Source organism: Phyllostomus hastatus, unplaced genomic scaffold (assembly GCF_019186645.2).
Source record: "Phyllostomus hastatus isolate PE091 unplaced genomic scaffold, TTU_PhHast_1.1 phas_contig_147, whole genome shotgun sequence".
Classification (NCBI taxonomy): Eukaryota; Metazoa; Chordata; class Mammalia; order Chiroptera; family Phyllostomidae; genus Phyllostomus; species Phyllostomus hastatus.
Genome location: NW_025333603.1, coordinates 4,949,350 through 4,973,729, shown reverse-complemented (window position 1 = coordinate 4,973,729; position 24,380 = coordinate 4,949,350). Strand labels below are relative to the sequence as shown.

At 41.7% G+C, this 24,380-nt stretch overlaps 1 protein-coding gene across 2 annotated transcripts in view; it reads left to right on the top strand.

Moving 5' to 3' along the window:
* Positions 1–23,367, top strand: part of TCEANC2 (transcription elongation factor A N-terminal and central domain containing 2) — a 31,431-nt gene extending 8,064 nt beyond the window's left edge. For both annotated transcript variants that reach the window (XM_045856870.1, XM_045856878.1), the window contains exons 3-5: positions 142–283; positions 15,670–15,863; positions 22,310–23,367. In XM_045856870.1, the coding sequence (XP_045712826.1) occupies positions 142–283; positions 15,670–15,863; positions 22,310–22,498 (525 nt within the window). In that variant the 3' untranslated portion in view covers positions 22,499–23,367. The remainder of the gene's footprint in view (positions 1–141; positions 284–15,669; positions 15,864–22,309) is intronic.
* The last annotated feature ends 1,013 nt before the right edge of the window (positions 23,368–24,380 follow it).

Below are 24,380 nucleotides of genomic sequence, written 5' to 3'. Positions count from 1 at the left end.
GGGGCTATCACACACACTGTGCTGTGGTTCAGGTCGTAATCAATAATTCACATGTCAATAGGAGCCCCATTAGCTCAGGTGAAGGCAGATGTCTTTCTAATGAAAATGTTCCATTTTCCAAATGACTGTTCTTTTTCCCAGAGAGTTGTGGTTGTAGAAGACATAAAAAGATGGAAAACTATGTTGGAGCTTCCTGATCAAACCAAAGAGAATCTAGTTGAAACCTTACAAGAATTAAAGAAGAAAATACCCTCCAGGGAAGTTTTAAAATCAACAAGGATAGGTATGTTCTTTCTGAATGTTATACAAAGTGTTATATTTTGTCTCCTTCCTTCCTTTCCTCCCTCACTCAACAGTTATGTGCTTTTCAAACTCTATGTGGTAAGAGACTATTGTTCTAAAAAGTTTCCATTGGTAGCACACTAGATTTTCATATTACAGGTCTGTACAGAAGATATCCAGCCATGTAATATGAAAAAGAGACATTTATTGAAGAAGATTGTTGATACAAAGAAACATTGTATATAGGACAATGATACCTCAGTCCTCTTTGAAGTAGGCACCTTGGGACCTCACACAGTTCTCCCAATCACCATCAAGCTGCCCTGTCATATTTTCCTGAATCTTATCAATGGTCTGAAATCTCTTCCTTTTCAAAGGTGATTTTGTTTTGGGGAAAAGTCAGAAGTCACAGGGCACCAAATCTGGGCTATAGGGTGGCCGAGTCACCTGGGAGATTTCATGTTTCACAGAAAAACTCTGCATGAGACATGATACATGAGCAGGCGTGTTGTCATGGTGCAGCTGCCAATCACCAGTTGCCATAGCTGCGGCCTTCTGAATCATCTAAATAATTTCCATGGAGGAATGTTCAAGCTTAATGCAAAATTTGATGTAGATTTGTTGCTCTACTTGCTCAGTCATTTTGAATGCGACAGCCACACAGTACACATGCTCACTCAGTGGTGTCTACTGCCCCCACTGACTAGTACAGTGAAGTCGTCATTATTCACACATGTGCATTTCAGTCCAATCTTCCTGGCTGCCAGGTTACAATGATGTCACGCAAAATGATCTCGTTATATAAACAATGGCTGGACTTTTTCTGGACAGACCTCATCATACACATTTTTTTAATTACCAGAAAAATAAAATACACAAAATACAAGCCCCCTTTTTAAAAATTGTATTCAACAGGTATAGAATTACTGTCAAATTGCTCTAAAAGTTTCTAAATACTTCAGTTTCTATGCTAACCTCATGAACTGGTAACTGGTAGGGATCTTTGGATAGGTAACATTTTGAGCGTGCTTGATCCTGGGTGTGCAAAAATAAGACATGGTTTGTGATCTCAAGGAACTTAGGGTTTGGTGGAAAAATAAGCACGTAGACAAATGTGAACATTAAGAAATTATAGGCTGGAAATAAAAAAATTAAAATGTCCTGAGTACCACTCTGATCTATGTAAGGTATATGCTGGCATAAAGAATGGAGTAATCACTTTTACCTGGAGAATTCAAGAAAGGCTTCATGGAAGAGGCGACATTTCAGTTAACTCTTGAAAGAGGCTTGGCTTTTCTGTCTTGAGTAGAAATAACTTGCAAAGTATGATAAATAAAAACAAAATGATAGCATCCCTTGCTGCTACATCATTTGTTATAGCATTGGAGATATTTAAAAGGTAAGTCAGGGACTGTGTTGAATTGCCATTTTAGTACAGTATACAACTGTGAATAACATTCAAGGAAGGGCCAACATGTGTTCTTCAAGCTGCTCCCAACTCCCTGGGGAGTCCAGGGTAGTCATTCACAGCTGCTGTTCTTGCCCTCACACTCGTTCAGCCATTGCCTTCTCTGCCTCCCCTTGACCTCTTGTTCATGAGAAGCAGAAGAGAGAGCAGCTTCATACTGGTGCTAACAGCTGGCAAGAGCTGTGTGAAATCCCCCAGAGACCCCCTTAGAGTCTTGAGAGTTGCACCCCTGTAATATAAACCAGAATCTGAGAAAATTAGATGCTTAAAGAACATAAAACCCTATCATTATAGCCAAGGAACTGCTCCCATCTGCTGGCGGATTTTCTCTTTATAGGTTGTGGTCACTAGAGGGCAATAAGACCATTCATATGAGCAGATAAGGCATTTCCACCAGTAGAGGGTACTAGTGATTAATATTTTATGACATGTATATATTTACATATATGTATGTATCTGTTCATATTTAGGCACACACCATAGTTACTATTTATGATCAGATCTTAAATATCAACACAATAGGCTAGAATTATTCTACAAATACAGACCATGATAATTTTTTAAAAATCATTTCTATTTGTTCTTTGAGTATGCTTTTAAGAATGGGTGTGTCTGATCAGCGATTTCAATTCAAGAATCATAATGAAACCACAGCAAGGTGGCTTGACTTGGGAGGAGCTGGAAACCATGTAACTTTTGTGTCTTGACCGTACCCCAAGCTTCCCTAAACCTCAGGTTGTACGGAGTAGAAGGGTTTCTTGATTTCTTTGTACTTAAGACAATTGCTAAGCTCAAGATTCATTTGTATCATTGCCTGAGCATGTTTACATTCTTCCACCTTTAGCCTCCTGCCTGTCCCTGTCCTGTGGGCTGTAACAGACAAATATTTACTGAGGGCCTTCTTTGTGCTAGGAACTGTGCCAGCATAATAATGGAGGCAGATATTTTGTACACCTCTTTGAAGCCTGCAGTCTAATGGAAGGACAGACAAGTTAACAAGACTTTATCGGACAATGTGATGAATGCTCTGATGATCGGGAGAAGTTAGCCTAAGGAGTATATGTTTTGGGAGTAGAGGAGGAGATGTTGAAGAATGTGTCAGGCAGGGGATATATTATGTGAGCTCTACACAGGGGTGGAGGTGGGAGAGAGCAGGATGCATTGCAGAAACTGAAAGAAGCTTGATGTGTTTGACTTCAAGCTGGGGAGACGGTCTGTATCAGAGAAGGTTCTTTGTAAGCCATTCAAAACTTTTTAGTCTTAGCATGTGTATTAGTTATCTATCCCTGTATAAAAATTACCCCCAAATTTAGCAGGTTGCCCTGGCTGGTGTAGCTCAGTGAATTGAGCATCAGCCTTCGAACTGAGAAGTCACCAGTTCGATTCCCGGTCAGGCCGCATGCCTGGGTTGCAGGATGGGTCCCCAGTTGGGGGCATGTGAAAGTCAACAGATTGAGGTTTCTCTTCCTCTTTCTCCCTCCCTTTCCCTCTTTCTAAAAATAAATAAACAACATCTTTTTTAAAAATTTAGCAGCTTAAGTATTTTTATCTCACATAGTTTTTCTGAAAGTCAGGAATCTGAGAGCTGCTTATCTGGTGGTTCTGGCTCATAGTCTCTTAGAGGTTCAGTCAGGCTGTTGGCTGTGGCTATAGTCATCTGAACATTTGACCAGGGCTTAAGGATCGACTCGAAATGGCTCACTCCCAGGATGGCTGGTAGGAGGCCTTAGTTCTACAACACTCAGGCCTCTCCTTAAGGCAGCTCATGACATGGCAGCTGACGTTCTCCCGAACAGGTGATCCAGGAGAGGACAACCAATATGGAAGCTACAGTGTCTTTTATAACCTAACCTCAGAAGTGACATACCATTGCGTCTGTCATACTCGGTTGGGCACACAGACCACCCCTGGTACGATTTGGGGGCAACTACACACATGTTATGAATACCGAGGGTTGAGGATCATTGGGGGGTGTCTTGTAGAATGGTTCCCACAATATAGATTTCTTTTTATTTAACCAAGATTTATTATACTTCTTGGACGTGCAGGTTTATGCACATTTGTAGAAATTTTATAGCCATTAACCCTTCAAAAGTACCTCTCTTTCATTTTATTTCTTTGTTCTGGGATTCTACAATTAGAAGTATGTTCGACCTTTTCTTTTTCATATCCCTTAGCTTGTTTGTCATATATTTTTTTTATCTTCTTGTCTCTTGTAATGTCCTGGGCAGTTTCTTCGGATACAGATCTTCCAAATCACTAATTCTCTTTTTAGCTGACTCTAATTTGCTATTTAATCTGTACATTGAATTCTTTATCAAAAATTATTTTTCATTTTTATAAGCTTCATTTCTCCCTAAATCTGCCTCATCTAAATATTATTTGTATATTCTTATGATTGTGCCTTTTATTTCTTTAAACATTTAATGTGTAGTTCTTCTGTATTTCTCATCTGACTGTTCTCATATGTGTAGTCCTTGGTGGTTTAAATCTATTGTTTATTGTTTCTGCTGACTAATGGTGCTTGCCTTCTCATGTGTTTGTTGATTTTTAATTATGAGACATTATTTTCTTTCAATCTATGGGAACTGCGTGGGACTAAATTGGAGACACTTCCCTCTAGAGGGGATTAGCTTCTTTTCTTTTTTTGTTTCTAGCAATAGTGAAGGGTCACTTCTGACCTGGAATACTTGAGCACACTTCTCAGGGATCCCAGGTCAGTATGAGAGTCCCAGGATTAGCTCTCCCTCTTCACCACTGACCCGAACGTAAGTATTTCAGCAGTGTGGCTATTCACATCAGCCCTTAGTTTAACCCTACCCCTCTCTGAGCCTAACCCTTTAGCTTCTGCTTGCTTACTTACTTACTTACTTTATTTATTTATTTATAGAGAGAGGGGAAGGGAGGGAGAAAGGGAGAGAAACATCAATGTGTGATTGCCTCTTGCACACCCCCAAGACCTGGTCTGCAACCCAGGCATGTGCCCTGACTGGGAATCGAACCAGCAACCCTTTAGTTCACAGGCTGGCACTCAATCCACTAAGCCATGCCAGCCAGGGCTCTGCTTATATTTTTGAAAGAGGGAATGAGGTGTTTTTTTTGTTTGTTTGTTTGTTTTAATCTAGAATCTAGTTTTACTGCAGTGAAAGGGTAGCTTTAGTCCATGATAAACCCTGAGACCCTAAAGGTAGTCGATGTAATTATTGACTGGAATTTGACTGGATTTTGAATGGAGGAGTGACATATACACATTAGCATTTTAGAAAAACATCATCTGGCTGCCATGTGGGGAGCGTATTGGAGAAAAGCAAACCTAGAAGGAGAAAGCCCAGTGAGGAGGCTACTAAAACATCTGGTTGAGAAATGTGGGTAGCCTGGATGGGGCAGTAGTCATGGGGATGGAGAAGTATAGTTGGAACCAAGAGACATAAATGGAGTAAAATCCCAAAGAACCCGGAGAGAGATTGGATGTTGGGAGTGAAGGCTGAAGCCTGGATTTCTGTTATGGCCAAATAGGTGTATAGGAATTCCACGCATTAAGATGGGGAACAGCAGGTTTGGAGGTGGGGAGATCAATACATTCAGTTTTAGACTTACTGTGTGTGACATGCAGTGAGACATCCGAGAGGAAATGTCCAAGAGAATGGTGGATGTACAAGGCTGAAGCTAAGGAGAGACTCTTAAGTATATACTTGGGCATCATCGTCAACATACAGTTAGAAACTGAGGCAAAGGAAATAGATAAGCTTGCCCAGGAAGAGTATTTAAGAAAAGCATAGCCCAGGCTGGGTGGCTCAGTTGGTTGGAGCATCATCTCATACACCGTAAGTTGTGTGTTAAATCTCTAGTCAGGGCACATACCTAGGTTGCGGGTTCTATCCCTGGTTGGGGCACATACAGGAGGCAACCAATCGATGTGTCTCTCTCTCCCTCAAATCAATAAATATATCCTTGGGTGAGGATTAAAAAAACCTTTTTAAACAGAGAAAAGCATAGAGCTAAATCCAAAATCTTGAAGCATACCAATATTTAGGAGACTTATCGGAGGAGACTGAGAAGATGTGATAAGGGAAACAGGAGGGAACATTGTCTTGAAATGGGATGGAGTATTTCTAGGTCAGTGGCATTCGTTGTTCTCAAAGAGTCAAATATGTTAAGTCTAAAAATTACATATTAGATTTTGCAAGTTAAGATCATAAATTATTTTGGTAAAGTCAAGGGTAGGGTTAGGGGCAGAAGGTTGAAGAATGAGAAGGTGGTAAAGAAATGAAGCTGTGAAAATAATTCTTTCAAGAATTGAAAGAAAAAAGTAATATCAGAAAGGGAACGTGGAGTTGAATAAAGTTGTCATTTTAAAATAGGAGAGATTCTGTTGACGGACAGATCTGTAGAAAGACCCCATCAGGAAGAACACACTGGACTTAGTAAGGATCGACTATGGAGATGAGGAGGCCACGATGTCTCTCTATTTTGTTGCCATTCTTACCCTCTTCGCTGGTCCTTTCTGCCTTCAGACAGACACAAATCTTGCCCTTTAATTGTCTTTGCTATCTCTTACAGACACTTTGTTTTTCTTCTTCCCTTTATAGCCAGATTCCTTTAAAAATGATTAATAATCACAACTCCCATTTCTGTACCTCCCATTCCCTCATTGAACGCTTTCTGTGCTGGCTGCGCCCACAACTACTATTATTCTCTCCCAGGATACAAGTGATTTCATTCCATCCAAGTCCAATAGTCTTGACTTATTCCTCATTTTCCTGGAAACCATGAATTTGAGACCATTGATTAATCTCTTTACTGTCAACATAAATGACATTGAACTTGTTGCCAATTGGTTTTTTTAATGTTTCTTTCGTAGCCCTTACCTGAATTTGTAATTACTTATTTGTTTACTTCTGTATTTTTTTATTTACTAAACAGTAACCCTAGGCCGGCAGGACTATGTGACACACTTTGGTGTGGCATTTCCAGTGTTAGTGTGGCATATAGACGGAGCTCAGGGTGTATTCATCGAATGGATGAAAATGACAAGTTCAAATAAGATTTTTCTCCATGACTCTTTGTAGCTTTTTAGATCCCCATTTCTTGTCTTTCTCTGTTTCTTCAGTCCCTGTCCTCTGTTTCCTAATGGGGAGCTTTCCCCTAAAACTCCAACCTTAGTCTTGCTGCCACTTTAAAGTATTTCAGCAGAGAGCCTGTCTGTCCACTCTCGAACTTAACGGAGGCCTTAATTCAGACAGCTCTTGGATATGTATCTCCCATCCTGATTCCATTTGGAATCTTAGATTTTTAGAAATGCTGTTTCAATTTATATTCCTACCATTTTCTTAAAATCTTACTAATTAATAGGTTAAAATAGGTTGTTTTCACTTGCCACAGAGAATGAATTGTTTTCTATGTGTTTATTGGCACCTTCTCCTTTTTTAATGAATTGTTTATGTTCTTTGTCCATTGACTATTGAGATCTTACAATTTTTGCTGTTTCTGTACTTTGTAAATGTTAGGTTCATAACACTTAACTCCATTTAGCTACCTAAATTTATAAAGGAGGAAACAGACCCAGAGAGATGAAGTGACTTATCCAGGGCCACATAGTGAGTTAGCACCAGAGATATAACGAGAGCCCAGGTCTCTTGGGACAGTGCACTTTCTTGGTTAGCAGCAGACTGCCATTGTGCCCTGGACCCTCGCCATATGTGCCTTTATGTTAGTGGACCATCTCTGTGGGTTCTGCCATCTGCTCAAACTCATCTCTTTTAAGCAGAATTTAGTGGCCTTTCTTGTGTACCTTGAATGCAGGGTTTCTCCTAGTATTCCCATTTTAGCAATGCCCCTAGCATTTTGCTCCAACTGGAACTTTGCAGGTAGAATTGTCTGTTAGTTGGAGATGTGGGACTGAAGCTCACATGAGAAATTTAAACTAAAAATACATATTTGGAAGTCATTTGCTTAAAATCACCTAAGTGGATGAATTCTCTGGGTAAAAGAAAAGATTAAAGGGCTAAGGGATAGAACTTGGAAGATTCCTGGTGGGGAAGTGGGTGGAAGAAGAGGAGCCAGTAAAAAGGCAGAGGGAATATAATTAGAGGGAGAAGAAGAGAGCCAGGATTCTGCACTGGGACATGAAGGCCAAGGAGGAGAGTGTCCCAAGAGGCGAGGGAGATAAGTGGCCTCACTGTCCTCACGTGGTCTGGGAAGTTGGGGGCCAACTGGGTGAAAGCCTTTGGACCTGGCACTTAACAGGGTCTCTGTGAGTGGATAACTTTATTTTATTTTATTATTGTTAACAATGTTTTAAAAGATTTTATTTATTTGTTCTTTGAGAGAGGGGAAGGGAGAGAGAAAGAGAGGGAGAGAAACATCAATCAATTGCCTCCCGCATGCCCTGAACTGGGGACCTGGCCCGCAACCCAGGCATGTGCCCTGGCTGGGAATCAAACTGGCGACCCTTTGGTTCATAGGCTGGTGCTCAATCCACTGAGCCATACCAGCCAGGGCTTAACAATTTTTTTAAAGAGATTTTTATTTATTTATTTTTAGAGAGAGGGAAGGAAGAGAGAGGGAGAGAAACATTGATCAGTTGCCTCTCATATGCGACCCGACCAAGGACCAAACCTGCAACCCAGGCATGTGTCCTGACTTGGAATCGAACTGGCGACATTTCATTTTGAGTGATGACCCCCAACCAACTGAGCCACACCAGTCAGGGCTGGATACCTTTATTTTAAAGGACACCAGTGGGCACAAGGTATCGAGTAAGTGGCTGACGAGGCAGTGGAGTTAGGCCTTGCACCCTCTACCTGGTGAGCAAGCATGCCCCACTTTGCAATGCCGTATATGTGAATATTCTTGGAAAAGTCTTATGTCAATCATATTGATCTGATTTCAGAGATGTCTTATTTTCATTTATGATCGATTAACAACAAGAAAACCTATACTTACTAAGTGCTTTCCCAACTATGATCTTATTTGATCCACATAACAATTCTGGAAGGTAATTGTTATTTTCTCTTCTTTACAAGTGGGAAAAGTGAGGCTTAGAGAACTTGTCTAGCTCAGAAAACCATGTAATAAGTGACAAAGCTAAGATATTCTTATACCACATCATGCTACCTCCTGAAACCTAAAGATGCACCTTTCTCCATGACAAGCTTTTACTTGTCCTTCAAGATCCAGATGAAACATAATCTCTGTGAAGCTGAAAATGTTTGTTGAATGAACAAAATTGAGTGAATGAGTGAGTGGGTGGGTGAATGGACAGGTATGTGATTTGACTTGCCCAAGGTCATGGGAGAAGTTAGTGGCAAGGACCTTAGGCCTTCTAGTCTCAACTTGTGCCATAGATTCCTTCTTCATCAGCAATCCTGAACTGCTGATAGGCTCTGTATTTATTTTCTGTATATAATGCCATAACAAATTGCCATAAAACTAGTGGTTTAAAACAGATTTATTATCTGATGGTCTTGTGAGTCTCAGTGGGCTAAAATCAAGGTGTTGGCAGGGCTACATTCCTTTCCGGAGACTCTCATCTGTTTCCTTGCCTTCTCTGATTTCTAAAAGGCTTCTGTATTCCTGAGGTTGTGGTTCCCTTCCTCCATCTTCAGAGCTGGAGGGTTGAATTATTCTCATACCTCATTTCTGACTCACCCTTCTGTCTCTTCTACCTTTAAGGAGTGTGATTAGATTGGGCCCACCAAGATAATCCAGGCTAGTCCACCCTAGCTCAGGGTCCTTAACCCTAATCACATCTGCAAAGTCCCCTTTTCCACATATTCACAGGTTCTATGGAGTAGGGCATGGCTGTCTTTGGGGACCATTATTTTGCCTGCCATTAGCTCTCAAATGATGCCATGCTATTTCAGGTCCCATGATCCTGTTCACTGTACTTCTTCTATGAGTCCTGTCTCCTTGAGTCATTGTGAAGACCCAGGATGAGAATTTGTCTCTTTGCTGGTATTTCCTGGCCCCTTTCCCAGCTGAATTAATTCCTCTGTCCTTTGGTCCTCCATGGAGTTACCCCTTTGGTAGTGTCTTAGGACCTGTAACAGTTCCATGCTTTTGTTTCTTTAGGTGTCTTCTGTGCCTGGACCTATCTGGAGCTCCTTGAGTGCAGAGCTGCGTTTGGTCAACATTCTCCCGGTGTCTAGCACAGGGCCTGTACATAGTCTAGCATGTGGTAATGTTTATTAAGTGAGTGAAAGATTGCTTCCTTCAGGGAATTTAGCTTAATGTGTCGGTATGCAGAAGCCCCCTACCCTTAAACCCAGGAGACTTGACCTAGATCATAATAAGATCAGCCAGTGGCACTGCTTTCTTTAAAACATAAACTTCATGGAGCAAATAATGACTTTTGCAGATCATTAACTCCCTTCATGTAGCTATTGACCAACTTGTGACCTTGGGGAAAGGTCATGGATCCTCATTTTTTTCATCTGAATCAGGTGAAGGTAGAAGTGTGTTATCACCAGAGGCAGTAGCATGGAGTTGGAGCATGAGCTCTGGAGCCAAACTGCCTACATTTGAAACCTGGCGCTGCTTCTTACGTGCTGTGTCCTTTGCAAGTTCCTCAGGCTCTGTGCCTGTAAAGTGAGGAACCACAGCAGCACCGACCTCTGAGGGTTGTCTTAAGAATGAAGTGAGTTAAGGTATGCAGAGCATTCAGCACAGTGGTTAACTGGCATCATTATTGTTATCACGAAATTGCTTTTGTGATCCAAAATTTATGATTTTTGCCTTGTTTTTTCTAGAAGAGGGTTCCCCAGACCCCCTCTCCGCTTCTCATTTCCTGCCCAGACCTAGTTTCCTGCTGTCACTCTTTTTTGGAGACCCCTGTTTGCTGACAAAGCTTACATTTCCTTGGGCTCCTGTACAGCCTCTCCGGTCCTGGGGTGGTTTTCCTGATATTGGCAGAGCCTGGGGACCAGTCTGGATGGGGGTCCTGTGAGAGTTATCGGTGGGGTGTGCTGCCCCCTGCAGGCCAGGAGCCTTAAGCCCTGTGGCCAGCTCACAAGGCCTGTTCTCTTCTGATATGGAATACCAGGAAGGTAAACAACATGATCTCAGTAGAGCCTTACCGCGCACTCCCTGTGTTCCAGTCCCTACTAACAAAGAAATGCAGGATGCTAGGGGTTAAGTGTGCAGGCCCTGGAGTCAAGCTGCTTGTATTCAAATCCTGGCTTCCACTCTTACTGTAGAGACCTGGGGCACATTGCTTTGCTGACCTTCAGTTTCTCATTTGTAAAAAGAGATATAAAAATCATATTTAATTCATTGTTTAGTTATAAAAATTAAGTAATTCATATAAAATCTGGAGTAGTAAGCAGAAATAATTTTTAGCAATGGGTAAGAATTATAAGCTCTTGGTTTTCCCATCACCTTTGGATTCAGTTCTTCACAGTATCATTCCATTATTTTGTTTACATCTGGTGATTTTCCCAGTCAACTGCATCCACATTCAAATGTTAGTACAAAACCAATTTGAGAGTCAAATGTAAATTTTTAAATTTAACTTTGATTCAGTCCAACAAACATTTGTTGATTATTCTGTGCTAGGCACTATTCTGGGAGTTGGGGGCTGTAATTTGGAGTAAGGTGCGGTTCTGCCCTCCAGACGTTTGCGATTTAGAAGGGAGGGTGAGCATTTAAACATTCCAGGCTAAGGGAACAGTGAGCGAAGGCACAGAAGTATGAGGAGCCCAGAGAGCCTGAGCCAAAACGAGGACGTGCAAGCTGCTCTCTGGCTAGAGTGCGGTGCATGGAGATAAAGGGGTAGGAGGGCTGGGTGTGAGGGGAGGGAGGAAAGGGGGCAACCTGGTAAGACATAAGGCCAAAGAAGTTCAGGTCATCCAGAGCTTGAATGATATACTTAAAAATTAATTTGAGGGCAGTGGAGAGAGCCACTGAAGGGTTTTTGGTAAGGGAGCGATGTGATCAAACTGTGTTTTAAAAGGTTATTTTTTACTTCGGGGTGGAGAATCAACTGGAGAAGGCCAGACTGGGAACACAGATTGGTCAGTAAATCATTGCAATAGGCCTGTAGAGAGGTAATGGGGACCTGCACCAGGGCAACAGTGAGGATGAAGAGGGGCCTGAGGCGGAAAAGGGAAAGACACAGGAAATGTTAAGGAGCCTTACTTGATGGGTAAATGGTGGTGCCATTGTGTGACAAGAAATACAGGAAGAGGGGGATAATAATGAATTCATTTTCTATTTTAGAAATGTTGAAATAGAGGTGCTTGCAAAATATGCACGTCGAGATGTCCAGTAGGGGACTGGGTGTTTGGGTCTTGTGCTCAGTGTGAGCCTTTGGGCTGGAAATACATATTTGGTAGTCATCTGCTTGCAGATGGTAGTTGGACCACAGGAATAGGTAGGATTACTCAGGGAAGGCAGGTGGAGAAAGAAGAGAGGAGGCCAAGGACAACACCCCAGCTGGGATTCACAGATAAAGGCCGAGCAAGGCATATGCAGCCAGCAGAAGAGAGAGAAAAGGAAGAGGGAAAGCAGTAACAGGTGGTACCTCAACAAGCAGGAGAAGAGAATACGTCAGAAGGAAGAAGGCAGTGTGTCAGATGCCATTGGAAGATCAAGTAACATCAGGGTGGTGAGGTCCGTTGGTTTGACAGGTAGAGGATTCTGTTTGAAAACTTCTGTGTCTTCAGTTCTCATGCATAAAGCTGGGTCAACAGTGCCTTTTATGGAGAGAGAAAAGGATAAGGTAGGGAACACATAGAGAGAAGGATCTCTAATCCAAAGAAGCCTGAGTGGGTGCACCTCTTGTTACAGCACAGCCAGCACTGTTGGGGCTGCCTACAGGCCGAGCCAACCCACAGGCTGTGAGCTGGACCGCGCAGACACACACACACACAGTCCCACTTCTCAGAGGACACCCATGACGATTTCATTATATATTCTTTTAGACCCTTTCCTCTGCGTATAAACACACATATGTGTTTATTACATAAATGTGATTTCTGTTATGAATTATGTAATAAATAAATATTGGCTCATACTGTGCCTGCTCTTCTGAGAATCTGTTTTCTTTTTCCACTTAACTGAATAATCACCTTTCCATATTGAATTATTCTAGTCTTTAATGGCTGCAAAATATTTATTGTTTGAATGGACTATAATTTATTTAACAAATTGGACTCTTAATAGGGTGAGCTTGTAAGTTGTTTTTAGCTTTTCACTGCCACAAACAGTACCCGAATGAATTTTTTTTAACTTAAATCTTTTCTGCACACCTCGGCAAGGTGAGAGTGGGTTAAATTCCAGGGGCTGTGTCTCTCTCTTCTCCGTACCTCAGGACCAGGCATAAAGTAGGTGTTTAGTACTAAGGTATTAAATGGCCTGAATTTAGGTCTTGAGGTCCTCCAGTCTCTTATTTATCTTTTTATTTTTAGCATCTATAACAGTGACCAACAAAAATTTGTTCGCTGAATGAATAATCTCAAGGATATGGAGACCTCTACTCAGAAAGGAAAATATTGAGTAGTGACCAGCTTTTAAGTGGTGCGTGTGTTTCAGAAGCACCTCGCTAAGCAGTGCTGTCCAATCCAGAAAGCACCTCGAGACGTTCCTCTCCCCTCTCCTGGTGAGGAGCACTGATGTATTCCTTTCCCTGGGCAGTAGGAAGGCCAGGTGATGTTTCTAGGTAGATAATTGGTTAGATTGAGAAGTTAAAGACTCTTGTTTTCCCTTCAAAGTTCCATTTCTTTTTCATCTGCAGGATGCTCATCACAGAACCTTAAAAGGAGGTGCATTTTCTTGTTCAGCCCTGCGTGACGAGCGCCTCGCGTAAGAGCGGGCCTTCCGCAGACGTGTGGAGAGTGAAGGAGCCATTCAGTGTTGGCCAACACAGTTGGCAGGAGCTAATGAACTTTCTGATGTTTCTGACCACTGCCCCAAACTGAAATCCTTTTTCTGCTTCCCTTTGTTCAGTAATGATTCTTTTTATTATTATATATTAAATTCTTGTGTATAATAAGGTCTATTCCTGAACTTTTTTATTTAGTAGGTCTTTTTTGGTGCTAGTCCATACAATTTTAATTATTGCTGCTTATAATATGTTCTAATATTGTATAAAGCTACTTACACCTGATAATTTCTTTTTTTTTTTCAAAATAATATTTTATACATTTACCTATTTATATTTCTATAATAAGTCTAGCAAGATAGGTTGTATTCTAATAAAAACAGCCTATTAAGATTTTTTATTGAGATTATATTAAATTAACTTCAATACATTGGCATTACTTTACTAATTTTCTATTATATAACATGGTGTTTTCCCCCTTGCAGTATATATTTTAGTAAAAATACGTTACTCTTCATATGGGCCTCTCATCCCACAGCAGCTCTTGGACCTGCGCTCTCCCACTCCCTGCCTCCCGCCACCGTGCCGTCTGTGGGAGACGCAGACAAAGACGCAGACAGAGATGCACAGGTCACAGCTCGTACTCCCAAAGAGTTCACTTTGGTGAACAAGAGAGATAACTGATGTAACTGCAACTAATGATAATTGTTGTGACAAACAAAGTCCACGGTGCTCAGGAAGCACAGAGGAGGTGTGACAACCGAGACTGGGGGCACTAAGGAAGACTTCCTAGAGGAAGGGGCTCCCGTACTGTGTCTTAAAGACAAAAGGGAAGTCAACCAGATTAACTGGGAAGAAAGGGTATTCCAGGCAGACAGAATGTTTATCAGAGTTTATGTTCAAAAGTAGAGACTTTCAAAATATTGGAATGTTTTGGAGCTGCAAGTAGCTGAAGTATAGGATGACAGTGTGATGGCTGGAAATGAAGCTAGAAAGTAGGTGGGAGGGTGGCACATGATTGAAGGGACTTGTGTGACAAGCTGTGAATTTGGATATAGAATGGAAAGATTTAAGTGGAACAGCGAAATGGTCAGGTTTATGTTTTGGGAAAAAATCCCTAAAAGAGAAAGTAATAAAGTTAAATAAAGGCTCTTCCAGCTCCTATAGAAGATGGCCTTGAGGGGTTCTGAACATCACACATGGCAGTTTGGACTCAAGAGACTCTTAATCTGTAGCAGTCCGTGGTGACCTTACCCCCTTTTTCACAAAGCCAGTGTTCTAGCCGCTGAGCTATGGCACCAACTTATTGCCCCTTTTTAAAAATGCCATTTACTGTTATAGAAGCCAGGTCTGTTGTTCTGTAGAATGTGCCACATTCTGGATTTGTGTGTTACCTCATACTATATAACTTATCCCACTGCCTCTCATGTTTTCTATAAACTAGAAGTTAGCTTTGGATGACGCATTGGATTCTGGTCCATCTTTCTTGGGGGAGGATGGTACAAGAATACTTCATAGGAAGGGCTGTGCATTGCTGCCTCTGTCTGATAGTCCCACTCTCGGGGATGCTGATTGATCAGTGCTTCAAGTATGACAACTCCATTATAAACATCCTCATCAACCTTTCATCGAATGAGTTCATCTACTGAGGATTATCACCTTCATAAAGTATTTCATTATGGGCTACAATTCTTTTTAATTCTGTCAATCTTTTCACATTATTAGCTGAATAAAGAACATGCCTTCAATAACTAGAGCTATTCGGTTGTTCTGAAATACAGTATATACCAAAAAGATGAGAAAAATGCTTAATTCATTTTCTTTTATTGCAATTTTTGGATTAAGGAGTTGGTACATTAGTTATTCGGTTTTAAATATCTGTTAATTGTTTCTGTTTTATGACTTACTATATTGACTAGTCCAGTGATTATCTTATAATCTTAGTCTTTGAGAAATGGTTTTCATTTGCCCAAGAGCCTCAAAATTTTTTAGGTATGTATATTACTTTCTAAGTGTCATACACACTTCAGTCCATCTAGTCCTGTACTTTTTAGAAAACAGAACAACTTTTCCTTTGGTTCCCCTTCTCTCCTTCCAGGTCACACTGTGAATAAGATGCGTCAACACTCAGACCCAGAAGTGGCGTGTCTTGCCAGAGAAGTTTACACTGAGTGGAGAACTTTCATGGAGAAACACACGGATAGACCTTCTATCGAAGTCCGAAGTGATTCCAAAACTGAGACATTTAGGAAAAATGCCCAGAAACTACTCTCAGAAGTGTTGGAATTGGAGGTAATGTCTGGTGGGAATGTGATTAACTAGGAGATCGTGGTTAAATGAGCCTCACATTTTCATGATGAGCTTTAATAGTTGTAGTGCTGTGGGTCTATGTTGTCTTTTTCTTTAAGGGTTCTGGGTTTGTCATCATTCTGGGAGACAGTGTTGTGGAAAGGAACTGGCAAAACCTGCACTAAAACCCTGGCTCTAGCTGTGGCACCTTAGGCAAATCTCTTAACATTTCTGAGACTTGATTTTTTTATGTGTAAAATGATTATTATTCCTATGATCTAAAGTTATTGGAAAGAGCAAGTGATCCATTTATACAAAAGAATAATGCAGTGCCTGGTGATTAGAAGTCACTTAGTGAACGTTGGCTCCTTCCATTTAAAATCCTTCCCTTTCCACTGAAGCAAAAATTCTGGGGTGGACTCTGTTATGGAATATCAATGGCAAAATTAATAACATTTTTCCACATTCATACCTTTGGTTCTAAAACATATAATAAATTGGCTAGACATAATTCCTATCATCTTCATATTCAACAGTTCAGATGACATTGGTGGTTTGAGATACACGTGCTAGAAGGATTTTTGCTCACTAACAATAATATGAAACACCATCATCAAACAAATCTTAGAGGTTAGTTCATACTCTGGAAAAATCAGACACACAACATCTACATTTTTGTTTTTCTTAGGGTATCCCTATTAAAGTTCCCTTAAGACTAATTTAATATTATTAACAAAAGAAGTAATTTGGAAGTCTGATTAAAATACTAGATCTGTTATTATATACTAAGTGTTCCATAAGATAGTTTTATTGATTATTTAAATAACATGGCAGAAAATTGACAATTATTTACATTTGTGTTGTCTTTTTAGTCTTGATCAATATCAGTCCATCATTTTGTATATCATTTATATATGTTTATTTTTTTACTTTTATAATTTCTAATGTTACTTGATAGTTCAGCGAATTGCTATGTTGTTAAGTTGGCTTACCTTTTCCCAAAGGAAACTTTAATTATGAATATTAAATCCTTGGAAGAAACAAAAAATATGAAGATTATAAATCTAATTTTCCAGAATATTGATTAGCCAACAAGACTTGCTATTTGATATTTTAAATAAAGTTTATTTTTTTAAATAAACCAAAATGATTACAGAAACATAGAGTGTGGGTATATAATATGTAGTTAATGTGGTGGTAAATACCAGTTCCCTGTGGTATCTTTTTAAGTAAATGATAATAACGAAGCAATGCTTGTAAGGATTAATAAGCAGTTTGCCTGCTATATTAAACTCCATAATAATTATCCTTTTAGTTTATCCATTAATTATACTTTAAATGGCACATCAAGTGGTAAGCACTCAAGTGTTACAAAGCAAAGTTAAAAAAGTGATACATTCGTTAGTGCTTTCCAACGTAATTGGAAAAAATATCAGATTAAGCACAGTTGAGTGGTTTTGTTCCCAAAGAGTAAATTTTAAAAATTAAAAGTATGCATCTTATTCTTTCTTGGCCAAAAAAAAAATCAAATCTATTTTTGTTGCATAAAACACTATGGATAGTAATTTTATCAGTTTGATATGTCAAAGAATTATAAATATAAACACTTTTGCATAAAAGTTAACTCTTAGCACCTATTATCTGAAACATTTCCATATTAGGATAAATCAGTGAGCCATCTAACACAGTCAGTATCTGGTCTTTGACAATAACCAGCGCTGAGTGCATTCATATCAGCGCTGAGTGCATTCATATCAGACATCCGATCTCAACAAGTGCTCTTCATTGGGCAGTAGTGAGTCATTGGTGAGTCAAGTTGTTGGCCCAATGACTAAGCAGCCTTTACAATTTGATCCTAACGTGTTTTTGTAGATCTACTCATTACATTTTTGCAGAAAAATTATTTTCATGTTCTTTGTTTTGGTCATATTCTTTACTAGTGAAAACCGCAGATGAGGAACACACACACACAGCCAAATTGTCTCTCTGTTACCGTGTAGATCTTGCTTTCCAAATTCATGGATTGTTTCCTTGTTCTTGGAATAATGGAACAGATGAATAAAAACTCCATTGTTGAGACCCTGGCTCCATTCCCCTTTACTTTCTCCCTTCCAGATCTTCTTTGTTCTGCTCTGTCTTTCAGATCTTTCCTCGTATGAACGTCCCCTATGGTGTCATTCTCTTACTTCCCCTTTCTCATTATCCACTCTCCTTCCTACCTCATGGCCTGTGATCATTTTCCTATTATGTCATTAAAAAAAAATGAACCCGATTCTCAAAGTGAGCCTGTATCATTAAGAGTTATGAAACGCTGGCTGGTTGGCCCGGTTGGTTGTCAGATGGTGCTAATGAGATCCAGGTCAGGGGCGAGTCCCCGTATGGTACTGTTAGTTTTTTCTTTGTTTAATGGCTTCAGGCTGCACCTCTGGCTTTGACCAGCTCTTTTATAAATGTATTTAAGTGGTCAGAAAGGAGTGTGGTTAGATGTGTACAAATCCAATCATCCTATGTGTGCTAAAACCCACACAAAGTTTGCTTCCAGTGGACATTCAATTCAACAAGTATTTAGTACTACTACTCCTAGTGCCAGGGAGAACGCAAACACAAGTGTGTTGCACTCCCTGTCTTAAGAAAGCTTACCGTCTCCTGGCTGAGAGCCTGTAAATGACTAATACAAGGCAAGATGAAATATATCTGAAATAGTGGTACTAGCAAGTGGTGTAGACACACAAAGGACAGAAAGTGAAATCTGATGGGGGAATCTGGGAAGGTTTTATAGAACAGATGGCAATTGAACTGGCCTTTGCAGGAGAGGTAGGATTTTGCTAACTAGAAAATACATATAAAATGGAAGCATTAGATAGAAGCATTATATTTCACATTACATTTCTTATCTACTATGTATAGGATGTATTTGAAAGAGCAGGAACGGAACGAGGTTACCTAGGGGGGAAAGGACATTCATTTAACAAGTATCTACCGAACTCTTAGCATCTGCTAGTACCTATGCTGGGCCTGGGGGATTTAGAAAGGGATCCAACACAGTCCCACCCCTGGAAAGGCTCTCACAGTCTTCTGAGGGAGATAGTTACAGCACAATGTAGGAAGTTCTGCACTTAAGGCACACACGTGAAGAAGGCCTTGTTCCCTTTTTCTAAAGGGCTCACAGATGTGGTAGACATCACTAATTGATCATAGCACCATTTCCCACTGAGGCCAGAATCCTTGATGAAGACAGCTCTAAGTGGTCATGCTTTAGATCTTCTCCCAGCTATCGCCGATTCGTCTGGGATTGGACAACTGAGTAACTCACAGGTACAAATAGATAGGGAAGGCAAATCAAATTCTGTCTCTGAGAAATGTGAACTAGGAAATACTAAGAAAACAACAGTGGGAGTGTTGAAACAGAGGATGTTGGAGGAGTGATGAGGAAGCAGCAGCTTTGAGTAGAGATGTGTAGAGTATGGGGAGAGACTGCGGTAGTTAGAACTGGTGGTAAGGCACATGGAGAGGAGCAGAAACCTGTGGGGAGGAGGAGTGCAGGCGGATCATGAGAGGCAGAGAAGGCACATGGTCCCCAAATAAATCTGTATGTTTTTTAACAGGATTCCTATTCCCATTCCTATGGTTACATCACACAGCAAAACCCTTTTTTCTCAAGGTCTCAGTGAGACTGTGGTCCTTTAGATAAGTCCCCAAGGGCTTACCTAAGTCACCAGGTTAGGACCTGTTGGAAAAGACACAGTAACTTGGGGCGGGGGGCGTTGGGTTATCCAAAGGCAGTTATAAGACAGGCATTCTTCACTTTGTGCAATGAACTTGCTATACAGAAAGGTACGTGATAAATCATTTTCCCATATAATTTACATTTTAATATCACTGGTGTTTTTCTTCGTTTCTTCATTCTGATTGGCCTTCATTTAGTTTTAGTAAGAAGATATGAGAACTGTTAGATGCTTGCTCCCTGTTCCCGCCACATGGTGGGTGGAACACTCTCCCACTACCCCACAGCTGTCTGTGTACATGCCGTCTCCTTTCTGGGCCGTGAGTTCCTGGAGGGTCGGGCCAGGTCTCTTCTGCCCAGGCTCCCCACTCCCCAGATCAGGCCAGACTCAGCCTAGCAACTCAGTGACCACTTGCTAAGTGAAATAATGTGTGAGTATGCAGTTTGGTGAATTCCAGGGTGCTCTGCAAGTTCTTTTTTATTTTGTATATATACTACGATTTGGTGGAATAGCCACAACCTGTTTTGGAAATGCATGTATATATACTCTTTTCCTCCAAACAACCCCCCCTCAAAATTTTTTTTAAAAACAAACTTTTCTTGACTGTTATACTGAGTGAATCTCTAAACAGTCAGTGACTAACCATCCTCACACCAGATCAAGGAGCCTCTCTGGCATATGTTTCTGGACAGATGCCGGGCAGCCAGCCAGCCGCCCTTCCAGCCTCCCGAAGGAATCTGCTACCAGGGCTGCCGCAGGCCGGGGGTTCGGTCAGTGCACACGCTGGAGGCCATGAAAAGCTTGAGGAGTCTGGGTTCTGGACAGCCGTGGTGCCACATCCACTCACCCCAGCACCACCTAGGTGGCCAGTCAGTCATCAGGACCACAGGCTTCCCTGAATGTCTTCTGTCTGCTGTGCTCAGGCAGGTGTCTGGGCCTGGACATTCATTCATCCTCTGTCTCTTTCTCTCTCGGTCTCTTCTGCTCCCTGCTCGGTCCTTATTGCTTCCAAATTTCTTTTCTCTAGTTGTTTTGGTCTGTCCCTTATATTAGGATATTTTATTAAATGTCAGGTGATCCTTTTTTACTTTTGGTACATTTTTTCCTTAAACTTTTCGTTTTAAACAACAGTGTAGTATATACATAGCAAAAGTGCACAGAAGATATATATGCTGGTCAGTGAGTTTATCACAAAGCAGATGCTCACTTTACGCAGCCAGACCCTGCCCTGCTGGGTTGGGCCCCGCTGCTGTACCCCTGCGCCCCAGCACGCGTTTCCGGCCTCTTTCCTGGCATTCAGTACTCTTGGAATCCCAGTCCCCTACCTGGTGCTTACTGGACTGTGCCCTCTGTGGAGTCCAAGACTGCGCCAGCCTTGTCCTGCTTTTTCTCCCTCCCCAAGCACAGAGCCTGGCACATAGTAAGTACTGAATAAATATTTGAATGAAGGGGAAAAAAGGAAGTGAGTGAGACATTTGTGTCCTGTATTCAAGGGTCTCACCCTCAGGGGAGACAGACAAAAAATGCATCATTGTAATATATTCTGGTAATGACTAAGGGGAGCTCCAGACGTGGTGGCAGCCCAAAGCAGAACCTTCAGAACTCTGAACAAGGGTTTGCTTTTGTTGTTTTGTTTTTTTTGGTTGGTTTATTCGTTGGGGTTTTTTTCGGGAGTTTTTTGTTTTGTTTTGTTTTGCATTTTGCTTTTTAGCTAAGTTTTGACATACAAATAGGAATGGGTTTCCTAGGTGAAGTGTACCTTGCTGAGGGAACACATACTGTGCAGAGGCGGAGAGGTTTGTGAAAGCAGCTTAGTGGGCTCATGCTGGGCCGTGCTGGGGACTGGCGAGGGGATAGTGGGGAGTGGGCCTGGAAAGAAAGATAGGGCGGAGGGGCTCCCTGACCAGCAGCCCAACCTGACCTGGATGTAGACCGTGTGGACAAAGTTACAGACCTGTCCTACTTGAATTACGTCTGTGGCCTTAGGAGGACTTGGGCCTGAGCCACGCCACGCCAGAATCACTACAGGTCGCGCCCCCTAGGCCTGGTCTGCTTCGCTGACCCTGCAAACGTCTCTCCGAACTCTGCTGGTCTCAGAATGTTGAGGAGGCAGTTAGTATGGCGAAAGGAACATGAACTTTGGAGTTGGGGCTCCAGGTCAGAGTCCCAGCTCTGCCTCTCAGGGGTTGTAAGCCCTTGAACCTCTTTCTACCTTTCAACCCATTTCCTCATCTGTAAAATGAGATAATAGGAGTTGTGAGCATTAAATGTGAAAAGTGCTTAACAAACTGCTCTACACACATATTGGGATTCAGATCCAGTATTTCTGAAATGCAGTGAGGGGTTAAAAGCACTTTTAAAACAAATGAAAAAAAAAGTATAAACTGTTATACTGATTTATTGCCCTTGGTCTTCGTTTCCTGGTTGGTAAAGTACAGGGCCCAGTACCCGTTGCTTAGTTCGGGCCAGTTTCCTGTTATAATGGCAAATATTACCACCCGGCAGGGGTTGTGAGTGAGGTCCCTGTCACAAAGCACATGGCCTTGTTCCTTAATTGCCAGGGTGGAATTAATTTGCTCTTCCTGTTTCTCTTGTGACAGGAAGTAGATGTCCTTGAATTTCAGTTGATTAATGGAAGCCTCTGAGCAGAGTGTTCCAGCCTCTCTTGTTTTTTAATCCGTATGCAATGCGAGGCCCTAATTTGATAATTTTGCTGTTTTTTAGATGGATCACCTACTGGTTGAAAATATTGAGCGAGAAACGTTTCATCTCTGCTCCCGCCTCATTAATGGGCCGTACAGGCGGACGGTGAGAGCCCTGGTCTTCACATTAAAGCACCGAGCTGAAATCCGGGCTCAGGTGAAGAGCGGCGCGCTGCCAGTCGGCGCGTTTGTACAGACCCACAGAAAATGACCTGAGGACGGTTCTAACCCCGGGCTCGGCAGAAAAGAAAATGGGCCCCTCTCTGCCATTCAAAGACTCTTTTGAGTTTGGGTGATGGCTGATGCTGGCTGTGCTGAATTTTCCCATGGTGCCATTCCTTCAGACAGAGGATGCAGAGAGCCCTGGGAGACAGGCCTGCAGGAAATGCTTCATTAGCTGGAGCACGCCGGTGCTGCCTAACAGGACGTGCGCTGGCTGTCACTAGGAAGCCAGTGCTGTGTGGTTGCCATCACCCAACACAGCAAAAGGTGACGGATTTTACTGTGAGTATGCCAAGGACACCTCTAAACTTTCCCCACGTCAGGCAGATGAAGTTACTGCTTTATTTCGCCACCCCGCAGGTAACTGAAACTCAATTACTGCTGCCGCTCACTTGGTCCCGTCCCCCTGAGTTTAGATAGCGCTGGTGCCTCTCAGAACTCCCCTGTCTGTTCTCCTTGCTCTACCCCAGGGGTGAGCCTGCCGCCGCCAGCCAGCTACCCCTTCTTTCCAGAACTCGCTTATCTGAACATCTCAGCTCTCCCCGGAAAACCTTCGGTGGGGTCTCCGGAGCCCCCATGCTGAGGCTCCTAATGAAGAACTGACTTGAAGCATCTCCACACCTTGGGGTTTGTTTGAATACGTTGACTCTCTCGGTTCAGGGCTCGGTGGAAGATACATAATGAAATTCCTTTTGAAATGAACTACTGTAGTAGAAATATTACATACATATGTATTTTAAAATGAAATATATATAGTTCTGCTTGAACAATTATGTAAATGATATTTGCTTTTTTTTAAAGTAATAATAAACTGGGACTTGTTTCTTCCCTAAAACAAAAGATATGGCTTGTTCATTGAAAAGGGTGTTGTGTTGAGAAAAAGTATAGTTTTGTGAAAGTGAAGAATGATTGGACTAGAATCTGAGATAGCAAGATCCAAGGAAGGTTTATTAGGTCAGGGGAGACTGGCGCGTGTTTGTCATCTGAAAAGGCAGAGCTAATAAAAAAAGAGAGGTTTAAAATACAAAAAAAAAAAAGACAACGTGTTAAAAAGCAAGGACAGAAAGGAAGGGACTAATGTCGTGCACCTTCTGAGTGCTAGGTGATTGATTCGTTAGCATTTACACTGATCTTTACACAGTGTTTTTGATCCTGTTTAATCCTCTCATCTGTTCTGTTCGTAGGTATTGTTTCCGTTTTTTTAGGTTTCCTCATTTATTCAGCATCCATTTAGTGAGCACCCATTCCACAAGGTGCTATGGGTGCCTAGCAGGAATTGTAGAGAGACCCTCAGGCTCACCAGGCAGAAGCATCTTGTTCAGTTTTCCACTGCTAGGAAGTACTGGAGCTAGAATAATAATTAAGCACCTCCCCTGTGCTCGGCACTGTGATAGACATTTGAATAATAATAATATCCCACTAAAGATGAGAAAAGGGAGGCTCAGAATGGTTTAGTCACTTACTCAAGGTCACACAGATAGTGAATGGCAGAGCTAAGATTCAAAACCCAAGTCTGTTTGACTGGATTCAGTCTCCCTGGTTGATTTCATTTACTCTCATGGTTACATGAGGATGGTACTCTAATTTGCATGGTCTTCAGACCATGCCTGGTCCCTGAGTTTCAGATGGCATCTCACATATAACATGTCTTCTCCCGCTTGGCAATACTGGCAACCCAGGCACTCTAGCTAGGAACCTGGGGGTCACCTACACGCCACCTCTCCTACCCTGACCTAGTCAAGCCCTAAAGGTTTTACTTCTCACATATATTTAGAATCTCTTGCCCCTTCTCCATCCCTAGGACCACTTTGGGACTTTATCCTCTGTCAGCCAGATGACTACAGGGCTTCCTAACTGGTCCCTTTGCATCC